Below are 14,712 nucleotides of genomic sequence, written 5' to 3' on the forward strand. Positions count from 1 at the left end.
TGAACATCTGGGTCTGCCAGCAGAGAGGAATAGAAAATGATATCTGGAAGAGCATGATTCAGTAACAGGTAACAGAGATGCTTATCCATCTATTCATCCATTCATCCTTCTTATTTTCAAGAGAGTCACCAGATCCTCAGGTGATACAAGTAACTCTTGTTGGATCTGCCTGCTAGGACAAGATCTGATTCACCAAATCTGTCTGAATTCCTATCAGCCTTAGCCAGTTATGGATGCTGTAGACAGAAGTTATAGTCCAACAGCCTCTGGCTTTAGGCAGTGCATAGTGCTGATGAGTTATTAATAACAGCAGTAAATTCTCACACATGTCGGGCTAAGCTATTGTTTTATATTGAGGTTTCCTTAGAAATCTAAAGGGCAAATAAGTGGGATTTCAATCTAATTTCAGCTGAACTGAGTCAAAAGGCAGAACAATTATTTTTGTAGTAGCAACAATGTATGTGTGGAATAAATGCAAAAGGTTTGCAAAACACCATGAATAAATTGATTGTGAGACATTCCCCTCCATTTGAGTCCTACATTTATAAATCAGTAGTTGAAGTTTAGATCAAATTTGGAATTGGTTTAAAAGATTTTTAACGCTTTGTTTTGGGTTAAAGCTAATCGTGGCTGAACACTGAATTGAGAAAATAGACATGATAGAACCCAAATTAAATGCTATCAAGTCTGTAGACGCTTCAGCATGAGAATCTAAATCATGTATATTATGCTTCACCAATTCTATTTCTTCAATAAGACTTTATTGAGGATTAATTTGCGCTAGTTATGAATAGATAATATATACTTAATTCATTCAGAGCTACGCTACAGTCAAGCTACTCCTTGACTTAGTAACAGAGCCCACAATTTTGGTCATAAATTGTAAGGGTCATAAAGCAGGTCATCACGACTTGACCAAGTTTTATAAAAAATGTTGTGACCATATTGTTCACTATAAGGTGTTTTTGTTGGAAATTGGAAATAAATACCAGTTTCTGGCAAAAGCATATTAAATTACAGTCATGTGACCATGGGGTACTGCACATAACTTTAAATACAAGCCAGTTGCCAAGTGCCCAAAATGCGGTCTTCTGACCATGGGGGAGGGACATTGGAACTTCAAATCTGGTCGTCAGTCCCATTTTCAGATCTATTGATTGGCTGCAAGTCAAGAATTTCTATCTGTATATGTTTTACAGCTCATTTGTGTAGTAAAGTAAGATCAAGAGTTATATATGGTGAGTTTTTATTTATATAACTACCTACCACTCCAAATTAATTTAGTCAATAAATGTCAGTTACTGAGTATGTTCTGTATTACCAGAAGATAATACCAAATAAGTATATAATTATTATATTTCAATATTAATAACTTCACAGGACATTACAACGGAAGACTTTTTGAGTGACTACCGTGTTTCCCCAAACATAAGACCCTGTCTTATATTTTTTTGAACCCCAAAATAAGCGCTTGGCCTTATTTTCGGGGAGGTCTTATTATTTTGGGGCACGTGGAGCATGACGGGGATCCTTTTGCCGTCTTACCTGATTTCCAGCTCTGTCTCCCTAACCCTAACCAGAGGAAATGGCAGGGACCAGCTGCACATGCGTTTAAGTATTTTTGGGGAGTGCTTATTTTCGGAGGGGGCTTATTTTAGCACATGCACTCAAAAGCTCGACTGGGCTTATTATCAGGGGGATGTCTTATTTTCGGGGGAAACGGTAATTCAATATCATTTTTTAGATGACAGTTACTACACTATAATGTGGATATTATATAAAGGATAGTTGGATTAAGCTGATATGTTCAAAGATTATCCCCAAAAATGAAAACTGTAAAATGGTGCTACAAACAAGATAAATATGTTGTCTGGGTATTAGTTAACATTTCTTTCTCCAAGATAATGCCACTTGTTTATCATGTTCAATTCTGCTAACATCTAACGGTGATTTGCCAACTTAACTATCCTTACATAGAATAAGTAGGATATTTCTATTCATCTTATTATTTTCAAGACTCATTTCGTTTACTAAAATATATAGTACTGCTAAATGAGGATGTACTCAGGAAGGAGCTAAAAAATGTCAAGATGATGGCCACAATGAAGCAATCAAAATCCCTTTATATACGCCTCTTTTTTGTGTATTCATCATTTTAATTGTTTTGATCCCCCAAACCAGACAATCATCCTGATAAATTTTTTAAAAAGAATATCCAAAGAATCATTTTTTCCATAACATTTTTGCTTGTGTTTTATTGGTAGTTTTCTTTACTTTGTTTTTTGTATCTTTATTCTGATGCAATTTCCTTAAAAAATTACTAAATGCTAAACCAAAAACTAATCTCATTAACTGAAATGAGAGTATTCTAGGAGAAAAATGCCTGCTAACATTCAACATTTTATTATTTTCAGCACTTTAGAATAGTTTCCCCACAATTATCCATACCACAAAATGTGACACTGATAAATATTTTGAAAGGAATATGCAAAGAATCTCACTAGCTACCATGAAATTAAACTAATTTCAGAGTTATCTGGCAGAAAAACATCCACATATTTTCTTTCATAAATCTTTTGCTTAGGATGAGATTTAAAACTCATACTGTGATACATATTAATTGTTAAATTATTAATATATTGCTACAGTTTCTATGTAATAGGTGCAAGATATGAATGTGTGAGAAAATATTCTGGAAGATATAGGACACTATGGACTTTCATACCATACATGTTGAGGGAGGGCCATCTGGCAAAGTTTTTTTGTACCAGAATTTTCTAATAACAATAAGTAGGGAGCGTAGTCCAAGGACATATGAGAGGTGGCTGAGCATACTGTGCTTTGTTTTTTAATTGTCAAATTAGTTTACAACTGCCATTTTCTTCCCCCTAATCCGAGTTGGAGTTCTTAACTAGAATAAGCCTCAGGACCTCTCAACCAGTGCTACCTAAAATTATTTAAAATTAATGCATTTTTGCCAAATCCTTACAGCGGTGTAGAAAGGGAAGATTTCTTTTAACAGGGGAAATATCAAAGAGGCATTGAGTTTTTAACAAGATATTTTTAGAGTTCTCATAAAAGTTGGAAAATTATCATTATGAATGATATCCCCATCTTGAGAATTTCCTGGTTCTGTGCTGAAAACATGGGCCTGAACTTAATTCCCTCATACCTTCTGTGTACTTTCCCTAAACTACTATGTGCTCTATTTTTGTTAAGAAGAGTAGCAGATATATAGTATTAAAATAAGAATGAATGAAATATCTTGCCATGGTAAGAGTGGAAGAGAAAAACTAGGAAGTCATAATATTTAACTTCTCTTTCTTAATTCAGTTATATCTTCATTTAACTAAACTGATGTTTAATGCTATACAAAACTAAATGTCATATAGGCCTCAAAAAAACCATAAACTAACTTCGACAACCAAATGAATTAACACAGTGAAGCAATGTTAACTTTATAATCTCAAATTTTAAGAAACTTGTGCATCTTCTCCTGTGAAGACTTGTACAGTAGTTTAAAGTATTGAAGCTTGTCTAGAGTACTTTAAAAACATTTACAACAGAAAGAACAGACATTCCTGCCAAAGATTCATAGAATAGGGGCCCTGTCTATACAAATGGGGAGCCATTGCATCATCCTGAAATAAATTCAAATCAGTAATGCCAATCAGTATTTTTGGACATCCTTAAATTTATTTTTTGGGAATGAGGGCTAAAACTGAGAATCAGGATAAAACCAATTAGTACTAAGATAAAATGAGAAGGGAAAAACATGCTTTCTTTCTACGTATGGTTAAAACCATACATTACAATGCCTCTTGGTTTCTATATCATGTTAATGCTAATTGTACCATTGTAATTAAACTGATTTTTGCTGGTGCTTGAGAATTTCAAACAATATTCTGATTAGCCATAAAGGAATTGCTATCAGGTTAAACAGGAATAATTTCTGTTCGTACATCTTTCTAGGCAAAAATTACAAAATTATTCCTCAAATCTTTTTGCATTCATTTTGGAGTTCATGAAACTTTGTGACCTTGGAAAACAAGCATCTTTTAAGATTGTTTAGCTCTTCAGCATTTTATACTTTGAATAAAATATTGAATAATCAAAACTTGTAATTTGAAACCTACGGCAGGTTACGTGATTCAGTTGCATCCCAGAAGATTTTTATGAATGGGAGAGCTACTGTCTGTGAAAGACTACTGATATAACTATTCAATATTTTATTTGAAATTCTGGTTTAATGGGCTAATTCTGGTGAAAGGAAGAGGCAACACTTGCTATTTCTCCCAAGGCTTAAGATATCCTCTGGGTCTTGATACAGAAAGGTCAAATGGCAAAAATCCCTGCTCCCTTTGTGCAAGTAAGCTGGCAGTCTTGCAGGCTGCCAGTCAAAGAACAGTACTGGCCAATGCAATGTCTCTTAGAGAGAACAATGACCATGTAGATGTTCTCCTAAGCAAGAACACTACTTTCTTCCAATGATATTAGTAGACTGTGGGAAACTGTAGAAATCTCTGCTTGTTATAAGCAGAATCTCCAGACCATTGTGAGGAAGGTGAATTTTTTTGGAATTAGTAACTGAATTATAACTACAATAACTAGAATGGATTTTATATTGAACGATGTCATAATCCACTTAATATAATTTCATAGATGCAGTTTTGGGACTGAAATAATACAGTGTTGTATATAGAGATATTTGGCTTTTTATGCAAACTTTTTTGAAGCAGGAAAGATGTACCTGTAACAAATATAATTTGCATAAAATGTGGAGCTCAGCTTTTTTCCTTCTGAAAAGAGCCATTTCTATCACCAGGTTAATTACAAATGCTTTAACAATAGGTTGTTTCACGTTGCTCTTATAATCTTATATATTACAATAGAAACATTCATATTAAATGGGTGTGATGAACACTCACTGGTGGGTTGGTGGGAATAACATTTTTCGTATTTATTGAGTTCTGTTATTCCAGAAGAATAAGCAGCACAATGGGTATCTTTTCCAAGTTTGCAAAAGAGAGCAGCCATGATAGGATTTTTGTTTTTAAAGCAAAAATTATTATTTTTCAAATCTATACATTGAGATGAATATTACAACGTATCCTTCATTTTATTAAAATAAAAAAAGATTTGATAGTTGAAGTGTTCCATGTTTTTGAATTTCTGCAGTAAAATAAAGTTCCACAAAGGAATCTTTCAAACTTTAGTCACAGACTGAAGATGTGAAGTGGGGTTTTTCCCAGAGATGATGCTTTCTTCTGGAGGAGAAGCAGCCACGGGTCATGAAACGGATCAGAGTGACCCAGGATGAAACTAGTTTCTTCAAGGTTGAAGCAAGTAGCAACAAGTGTGGCTATAGTTGTGTTACCTTTCCAGATTGGAAATTCTTCCTACGTTCATCCACAAGGTTTGTTCAATTTCTAGGGCTGAATCTTTTTTTTCTTTTTCGTTTTCTCTCCCTTTTCTGCCTGTGTCTATGTGCAACGGGGTTAGAAAGTTGAAAGCTAAAAAGATTGTCCAGGGATGTTCTTTCTCCATGCAATAAAGCAAATATTTTCAGTATGGTTAATCCACACATCAGCATTAGCAGCAAGTGACATCTATTCCTGACTGTTTTAGAATGTTGAATGCTTCTGTGTTTCTGCATGTGTGTATGTGTGTGTATGTGTGTGTTTGGTCTGTCTTGTGGCTCTCAGGAATGTTCATATTTTAAAAAGTCCATAGATGACAATATCCAGTATTAGAAGATCAATATATTACTGTTGAAAACATTGTTTTTGTGACTTTTTCCTCTTTTTGTATAAAAAAAATAATAAAAATAGACATTTATCTCACTATTATTTACATAGTCCATGCGTGTAGAATCACTGCAAAATAAAACAAAGCAATGCATGTTTTAAAACAGGCAGGCAGGCAGGCATTTTTCTCTCACAGACTGTTTCATCAAAATGTAGTTTCTTTAAATATGTCATTAAAAACAAGGCATTTTTGAAGTGCTGTTAGGGGACACGTAGACAAGCCTTGAAACATTATAAAGAATCTACCGGTATATTTTCAGTGTTCACGGCAGATGTATGAAGACATAAAGAGAAAAGCACATTTCCTATTTCTCTTTCAAAGACAAATGGCAAAGTATATTTTAGAAATAGGAACATGTCATTTATATGTTTGATAAAGAGTTGGAGGAGATAGCAAGGACACAAAAAGGAGTTGTGGAAGTCATCCCACTATCTGTGTTTTGCTGCTGGGTACTAAAACACATGCAAAGTAGCAAAATTAATCTTGTTATTCTGACAGTGAACAATTGTGCTTTTCAACCTCAAGGCAATTAGAAGGCCTCTTTTATTTATGAAGATCAATGTATGTGAATCAAAATGTGGGTAAAGAAAGTTTTATGTTAAGGAGGAAAGTTGTTGCTTCTCTGCCAGAAACCCTCCTTCCAGTCTCATGAGCCAAGTTCATGGGCTTGCTTAAAACAAATGGTTAAAAGTACATTAAAAATAAATATAAAAGTAACATATTGAAACTGAAGTAAAGCCAGATTTTTATGCATTCCACATAATTGTTATTGTTAACTATAATTTGAAATTTGACATACATAGGAAGTATTTGCTTGTCTCGGACTTAGTCCTCTTTTATATTGATATTAATACACAGCCATAAGCCCTATTCATCTGTTATGAAAATGAGAAAATCAACCTGCATTCAAGGCTTCAATGTATTAGCCTTACTTTCCCTATGAGGAAGATAAACACCTGCAGTGGAGAGTCTCTTCTATCCAGTGAATATTTCTTTAGTGGTTTCCGAAAATCAGAATAATCATATGAAGAGCCTCTCCATTCTACACATGGGAGGCAATACAAATGGGTCATCCCAGGGCAAATCAACAGGGCTATGAAAGCACAAAGATCCAGATTTACTTCAGTTTATTTAGTTGTTTACAACTGAATATACTGTGTTATTGCTCTTGCTTAACAACAATCCAAATTCAGGACAAAAAGAAAATCTAAAATATATTTATAATACCTTGTGCCAACATCCTGGTACCGGTAATCCATCTGGACCCTGTAACGAAATAAAGAATCATTTTGTATTATTGGAAAACAGCTAAGAAACAAATGCCATTTCATTCCTGATGACTCTGGAAAGTCTACAGCAGCTACAGTACCATGAAGAGCAGCTAATGTGAAGACCCATGCAGAAATCATGTGCTGGTTTGAAGAAAAGTAGTATATCGGAACGAACAATGTTCTATTAGTTAATAACCATTAAAACAATCAAATATCTGGATTCTCCCACACATTTATTTTCTCAAGGTGTTTTGATTTATGGAATCACATGAATCTTTGAGATAGGAAAAGCTATATTGTAGCTAAATTATATCCACCGGTGCAGTCTGTAGGAAGTACCATTGAATTTAACTCCACAGCAGGTTCTAACAGAAGTTTAAAAGGCTATATCCTTAAAATGAGAGAGGGAGCAATGTTTAGGAAAATCCTAGCATTATCTTAGGTTTTTTAAAATTATCCTCCATGTCCATCTTTTCAGTTTACAACTATCAATTGGAGGGACACACGATACAGTAGCTATGTGAACATTAGAACAGCTATGCACAACATGCTCAAAATCCCCTCAACCAATTTTGCACAAACAAGATGTGCTTCATAAAGCTTGTGGCATCTAAGATAAAAAAGGCTGGAATAAAATACAGTAAGTGAAACTATTTATGGAACTTGACATCAGATTTTAGACTTTGCAATTTTCTCCTAAGCATCTGATGGGGTAATTTAATGGCAACCACTAAAGCTGATCCATCACTGATTACAAAATTCCTCTGACTGAGGAATCGGAGAAGACCTGAGTTTTTTTTTTAAAAAAAAGTCAACCCTGATATAGATGGAGGAGACCAGAAGACAGGACTGACAAAGCAGACCTAATTGGGAAGAGGTGAGTTGGAATATCCTCCCAATCCAGGATTTTGTTGAGATTTTCAGAGTTTGTCCTGAGCATCTGTATGTAGCATTAACTGTTTTATATAGTTCAACCAATACAAACTTTAATAATTCAATGAACTAAGTAAGATACATATTGTTCAAAGGGACAATGGTGAGATCAAACAACATTGAAAAATATCTTATAAAGCAAATAGCTTGTTAGGAAGTAAAAGAGTGATTTGAAATGGCCCAGATTTAGATTTAAGAAGAAAATGTCCTGGCGCTTTGAATCATCCCCATTTCCCACTAATTATTAAGATGTGACAGCTATATTTCTGTGGATCATACAATCAGCCCAATCAAACCTTTCTCAGGGCCAAAGCAAAGATAGAAAAGAAAGGAAAGCAAGTACCGCAGAAATCAAGGAGCCCATAATATTAACACAAAGGAAAAATAGCCATACATTATGAACATTTGGCTGGATATTATTGCTAAAACACAGATCTGTATACTTGTATTACTGCAGCAACATATAACATGTCAATTAAATGTTTGTCTTTGACAACATCCTGTGTGAAATTACAAGTCAACTTGTTCTTACAGTCTAGCAGCTTTTAAAACATTTTAAACACACAGAGAACAAATGACTTGCCTTTGTGACTGGCTGTGTTACAGAATGTTGTATTCTATACTCAAAGTAGTAGGATGCTGATCCAAACTTCGGAAGACTTTTAAGATGGGAGTACAGAAATCCCAAATGAAAGGTTTTGAGAAAGGTGTGGAGCAAAAATTATATACAATAGCAAGATCTTGGGAATGTATGGAATCTGTGTGAGACTCCTAATTTGGCATAGTTTTATAAATACTATGATTCAGGTTTCTGCTTCTTGGTATCTTTTTAAATGGAGAAACCAGAGACTCAAACAACCCTGCACCATGCCTAGCTTTTGTTTGGAATGCCAAGGAGGCTGTGTCAAGCTGCTTCCAGAGCATGCATTGGGGAAAATTTTGCTTGAGAACCTACATTTATCGCTTTAATGCTATGTCTTTCAATGGTACCGGATGCTATAAAATATATACTCAGGCTGGGAGGAAGGGAGAAAATGGGAATCTGCAAGCAGAAAAAGTCATGCAGGAGAAGGAAGGAAGAGAAAGATACTGTACCAAAGGACAGAGCATTTCCACACCATCCAGTTCTGGTAAACCTGGCTCCCCTTTAAAAATGAACTGTTAATTGAAAATGGAGAGAAGGTTAATAGGAAAGGAAGAAGGAACAGAAATAGAGAAAAATTCAGATGTTGACTGAAACCTTATAGGTGGAGTGGTCAACTCCCGAGAAGAAGCCTTCTAGTGATGAAGTGCCATGACCTAATGGAGCTGTCCAATTTCTTTCAACCCTAACCTCTTTTGTTTTGTTTTGTTTTGTTTTAAAGGGAGGGAACAGGAGCAGAAGGAAGCTGTTCCATTTCCTCTCAAAGACTTACATTTTGGGGAGGGATTTTGGGTGTTTTAAAAAGTGGACATTGGAAGCAGTTTGACTTGCAGAGGCTTCCTACTCCTTCTGCCACCCTTATTTTTGGAGGGCAGGGGCAGGGAACCACAATAATGGTGTCATTGGAAATGGCATTTTGGTGATGTGACCAAAATTAGAAGCCACAGCCAAGGGACTCTGAAGCTGACCACAGCCTGCTAGCTGCCCACTTTTGCTATAGAGACTTCAGGACAGTCAGGATAAAACTGACAGGTGACAGGAGGAACAACAAAGGCCTGTCTGTTTTTTAATGAAGCAAAGCTTTATGTGGTATTGTCCTAAAATGGCAGTCGAGGAGTGTGGCTTTTAGGATGGCTTGTGAGATGTTTTTAGCCATCTGTTCAATATTAGGGAGCAAAAGCACATTCTAGTCTGTGGCATAAGAAAGGCCAATAATCAGAAGTATTAGCATTCATTTAGACACTTTGTTCCACACAGCCTCTCCAAAATATTTTGAAACAGTTTGCTTCTTATACTAAAGTTTTCAAACACATCAAGAATATTCTTCCCCAAAATAAAATCATACCACTGGGCAAGGCTGATCTAATCCAGGAGGGCCTGGTTCTCCTTTTTGTCCCTTTGCTCCTTTTCTGCCTGGCAATCCTCTTTCTCCCTGTTGACATTAAAATAAAAAGATACATATATTCTTAAAGAATTTGAATGACAAATGTCTCAACCTTCAGCTAGCACCTAGTTCTTCTTAGTTTTTGCATAATAGAATGCTCTGTCTATTTCCATTAAATGACTGACACAGCTTCCGACCTTTCCTATATAAATATTTGACTGATATAAATAATGGATACAAAGCAGTGATCCAAGAAATTAGCTCAATAAAAATTAAGATGCCTTCTCTTACTATACAGGACTGTCTTCCTTATATATGACATTGTTAAGGTTTAGATTAAGATTTAGATTTAGATAAAGAAGGTTTAGATTAAGATTAGCAACTTTTTCAGGCCACCAATAAACAAACAATAATGGCCAAATAAACAAAGAATGCCCAAAATTTCACAAAATCAGCATACACATATTCTTATAGTAGATAATTATTGGTAATTCTAGGAGTTTATGACTTCTGAAAATGTTTTATTTAAATCTGGGTACCATAAGTATCTTAGATGCTGTGCTGTCAAGCCTAAATTATATCTGTAACTTGTAAAGAAATGTTTAAAATGTGAAAAAATAAAAATGTTGGCTTAACAGAACTATGAATTATATTATGATTTATATTCATTCTTAAATGTTTTCCTATATAAATATATGGGAAATTAACATATCAAGGAAGAGTATTTAACTTTATATGTTTTTGATAAGACAATTTCCTAGAACAGAGATGTTTTATGAAGGTATGGGAATAAAATAAAAAAGCACTAAAATGTGTATATGTGTATTAAAAATATAAATTTTCCAGTACAAAATTTGCATGATTTTAATTATGTGAATTGTTTGAATGAAATATGTTGAGTCGGTCATTAAGGTAAAGGGTAATATTTGTACAAAATACTAGATTCTGCCTTGTAGGAATATAATATGATAAATTATCTGTCTATGCTTAATCCCATTTAGATTATATGGGAGAACAAAGGTGCAGAGATAGCTTTTTTGAAGAACTGAAAAAAAAGGCAAGAACTGATTCAAAGAATTAGAAATGATAGCAACCTTTTCTCCTCTTTCACTTTTTTCTCCTTTTTCTCCTCGGAGGCCAGGGAAACCCTAGAAAAATAAGATGGGAACATTTAGAGTCAAATACACAAGAATAACATTAATCATAAAACAAAAGACAGCACATTGCTTTCTTTCAAATAAGTATAGCCAAGAATCATTCCCAGAGGAAAGAAGAAGCATTTTTTTGTGTTGATGTGTATATGCATAAGGTTGCAAACCCACAGAGATTTGTGCACACACACACAGAGTTATACACTTAATAGGGGTTCTGAAGTGTATAATATCCAAGTCTGTTAAGAAGCCACTAGATGGCGCAGAACTCAAACTCAATGAACAGGACAACAGCACTGCATTATGACATCCTTATGATAGGGACCATATGAAGAAGGTTGATATCTACGATTCAAAACCATGTGTAGTTTAGAGTTCAGTTTTAATTTACTCAGAAACTATGATTGATAGCCACTGTAATCCAGCAAACAGAAAAACTGGAAAACTTAATCTCAGGCATCCTGCTGTCTTTCAGTTTATGTCTTTTATTTATAAAACAGAAGTGAATGACCTACTTTAGGACAGCTCTTTTTTTCAAATATTCAGCTGAAGGACAAAGTTTATTGTAAATACTACAGATAGATCTTGCCTAACAACCTTAATTGGGACCAGCAACCTTGTTGCTAACCTAAGTGGTTGTTAAAATGGGAAATTATGTGACCTTGATTGTGCTTTCTGGCTGGAAAGAGACAAGACCACTCAGTTTCACACTTTTCACTTTTGTTCGCTTTCTAAACACTCTCCTGCCTTGGGAATGTTCAAGTGCCTGCTTACTATCTTGTATACACTGAAAGCAAAGCAAATGTGCCAGAGCCTAGGCTGGGAGTGCACTACCAAAACAGCTTGCAGTAGTCTCTTCCTCTTCCTTCTCTCTGTTTTATGGGGAAGGAGGAAGCAAGCAATTTCTGTAGGCAGAAAAATTCTCTTGCTTGACCCCTTCCTCCCATCACCGCTCACAAAGTGGAGAGTCTGTAGAGGGATTTCAAGAGAGCAAGATGCACATCAAAAGCAACATAATCAGAGTTGTGGATGCATGGGGGGGGGAAGCAGTTTCTGTAGACAATCTCCTTTGTCTGACTCCTTCCCACTGTTGGTGGCATCATCACATTGCTTTTGGGGTGTAAAACAGCAAACAGCTTGCTCTCTCGTAATCCATTCCTCTACAATCTGCTCTGCAAGGGAGTGAAAAATTCAGGTCAGGTACAGGATAGTGTGTACTGACTATAATGGCAATCATGTGAGTAAGAAAGGCTGTGAAAGTCAGAAATGGTTGGAAACTGATTGTAAGCTAATTTTTTTAGCACTGTCATAATATATTCCCAATGAATTTCCAAGGAGGCATAAACATTATATATATAATATATATATATATATATTCTTTTTAATTCATAGGCTCAAATGTATGATATTTTTGTATTCCGGTTTTTTCCTATGTAGATAAAGTTGTAAACAACACAAAATGTCTGACAGGCCTGAAAGTGATGATTGGAGAGATCATCCCACTATATATATATATATATGTAGGTCTTTGGTTATTCGGGTCTTCTCCCACGTAAAATTGGAAGTGTCTTGGCAACGTTTCGACGAAGTCTCATTCGTCATCTTCAGGCTGGTGTTCTCGGCTTCGTGCTTCCAGGAGCAATGTGAGATCGCAGCTGTCTCTTCCTCTTCCTCTTCACCAAGACACTTCCAATTTTACGTGGGAGAAGACCCGAATAATCAAAGACCTACATACAAACACCCACGAAAACATGACAAAAAGCAGCAGAGGATAGTTAGAACAAAAAACTAACTTTTTTTGCATGTTATTTCAAAGTATATAGGGGAGACATAAAGTGAGTCATTCTTTATGAACATTTCTACAACTCCACAAGTGGTAGACCCATATTAAAAGGCCTATCTAGTAATCACAACCCACTTTTCTTGATAAACCAAAGCAGAATTAAACAAGGTAGAAATACTGGGCAGAACATGGGTTCTGGAATTATTTTCAATCTCTTAATAGTAGCTCCATTTTGGCCAGGAAGGGAGCTCAGAATAGAGCCATCAACACCTTCTGAGCCACTGTCCACTTTCCTTCCATTGGAGCACAACAGGGTTTTAAATGGGTGTTCTTTATCTGCAGCCCCTGGCCAGATCCAATCTAGGTTTCAATGTGATCACCTTCCACAAGAGGCAGTATCAACACTCAAGGATTCACGGGACTATCCATTATTGTTACTATATCCATAACAATGTGGAATTGCAGCTGCCAATACTTTAGCTGACATTGGCCTTCATACTCATCAAACTTCCCAATAATTTAGGATGTTGTAATGTATTGGTGTAATTAGTATATGTGCAGATCCAAGCAATATGATCTTCTGTAATTGACAGATGAAAATTTTGTCAATGTACAGGTTTTCTACGTGCTGTCCAAGATTTTTTGGTATGGCACCTAGCATGCTGATAACCACCACAGCTGGTTTACGCCATAATCTTTCAATTTCAATTTTCAAATCTTGATATTTTGTGATCTCCAATTCTTGGTCTTCTTCTATGATTCCCTAGTATTACCACATCAATTGTCCATACTTTCTCCTTTTCAACTTCAGTTCAATCTGGTGAGTTATGAGCCAAAACTATATCAGCTTGTATTCAGAAATCCCACAATATTTTAACCTTCTCATTTTTTATCACTTTTTTTAACTACCAGTTTTTCATTACAGGCACATGGTATTTTACAGATGTTCCAGTGAATCATTTTGACAAGTATATTATGTCATTGTTTATAATCAGTTTGTGTGATCTTGCATGAGCTGACTATATGATGTACTGTTTCTTCCGCTGATTTGCACAATTTGTACTTTGAATCATTTGATGCTTTTTCAGTTCTGGTCTTTTTTATTATTTATAATATAAAATACAAAAATACAAAAGAAAATAATAGAAAAGATAGGGGAGGAAAAAGGGAAAGGAAATGTGTACAAAAGAGGGGGAAAAGAAAGAAAAGGCATTGACTTCTGACTCCCTTTGGTGCAGTAGAATAGATAGTAACATCAAACCTCAACTTTTTACTTTTACATAGTAGTATAAATAGTCATTTCAATAACAACAAACAGTTCTGGTTTTAATTGCATTACAGGAATTCCTCAACATATGACCATAATGAAGCCTGCTCATTATGGTCATATGTTATAATGGCCATAAAACAGGTCAGTCATGTGACCAATTTTACAAGCTTTTCTGCAGTGGTCCTTAAGCAAATCTGCAATCATTAAGCAAACACCACAGCTGTTAACCAAACCAATGGTTATCTAAATCAGGGGTCCCCAACCTCTGGGCTATTTGCAACTGGGCCATGGAAACAGCAGGCCAGCGTGCATGCATCCCCACTTTCACGAGCAGTGGGCAAGTGTGTGCATGCGCACTCCATTTGCATGAGCGGTGGGTGTGCGGGTATACCACTCACGTAAATGGAGCTGCACACATGTGTGCTTGCCGGTCACTCATGCATAATCATCCCCTCTCCACCCTCCCCAT

General features: G+C 35.6%; 2 protein-coding genes across 3 annotated transcripts in view; one reads left to right on the plus strand and one right to left on the minus strand.

Annotated features, from left to right (window-relative positions):
- Positions 1-5,849, plus strand: part of HNRNPAB (heterogeneous nuclear ribonucleoprotein A/B) — a 31,702-nt gene extending 25,853 nt beyond the window's left edge. For both annotated transcript variants that reach the window (XM_087887480.1, XM_087887483.1), the window contains exon 8: positions 5,179-5,849. The gene's annotated coding sequence lies outside the window, so the exon portion shown is untranslated. The remainder of the gene's footprint in view (positions 1-5,178) is intronic.
- Positions 5,348-14,712, minus strand: part of COL23A1 (collagen type XXIII alpha 1 chain) — a 284,794-nt gene continuing 275,429 nt past the window's right edge. Inside the window, exons 30-34 of the mRNA XM_087887485.1 lie at positions 11,134-11,187; positions 10,001-10,087; positions 9,108-9,170; positions 7,036-7,074; positions 5,348-5,483 (exon numbers count right to left, since the gene is read on the minus strand). Of these exons, the coding sequence (XP_087743611.1) occupies positions 5,430-5,483; positions 7,036-7,074; positions 9,108-9,170; positions 10,001-10,087; positions 11,134-11,187 (297 nt within the window). The 3' untranslated portion in view covers positions 5,348-5,429. The remainder of the gene's footprint in view (positions 5,484-7,035; positions 7,075-9,107; positions 9,171-10,000; positions 10,088-11,133; positions 11,188-14,712) is intronic.

This window comes from Pantherophis guttatus, chromosome 2 (assembly GCF_059756535.1).
Source record: "Pantherophis guttatus breed Tessera chromosome 2, ASM5975653v1, whole genome shotgun sequence".
NCBI classification, from domain to species: Eukaryota; Metazoa; Chordata; class Lepidosauria; order Squamata; family Colubridae; genus Pantherophis; species Pantherophis guttatus.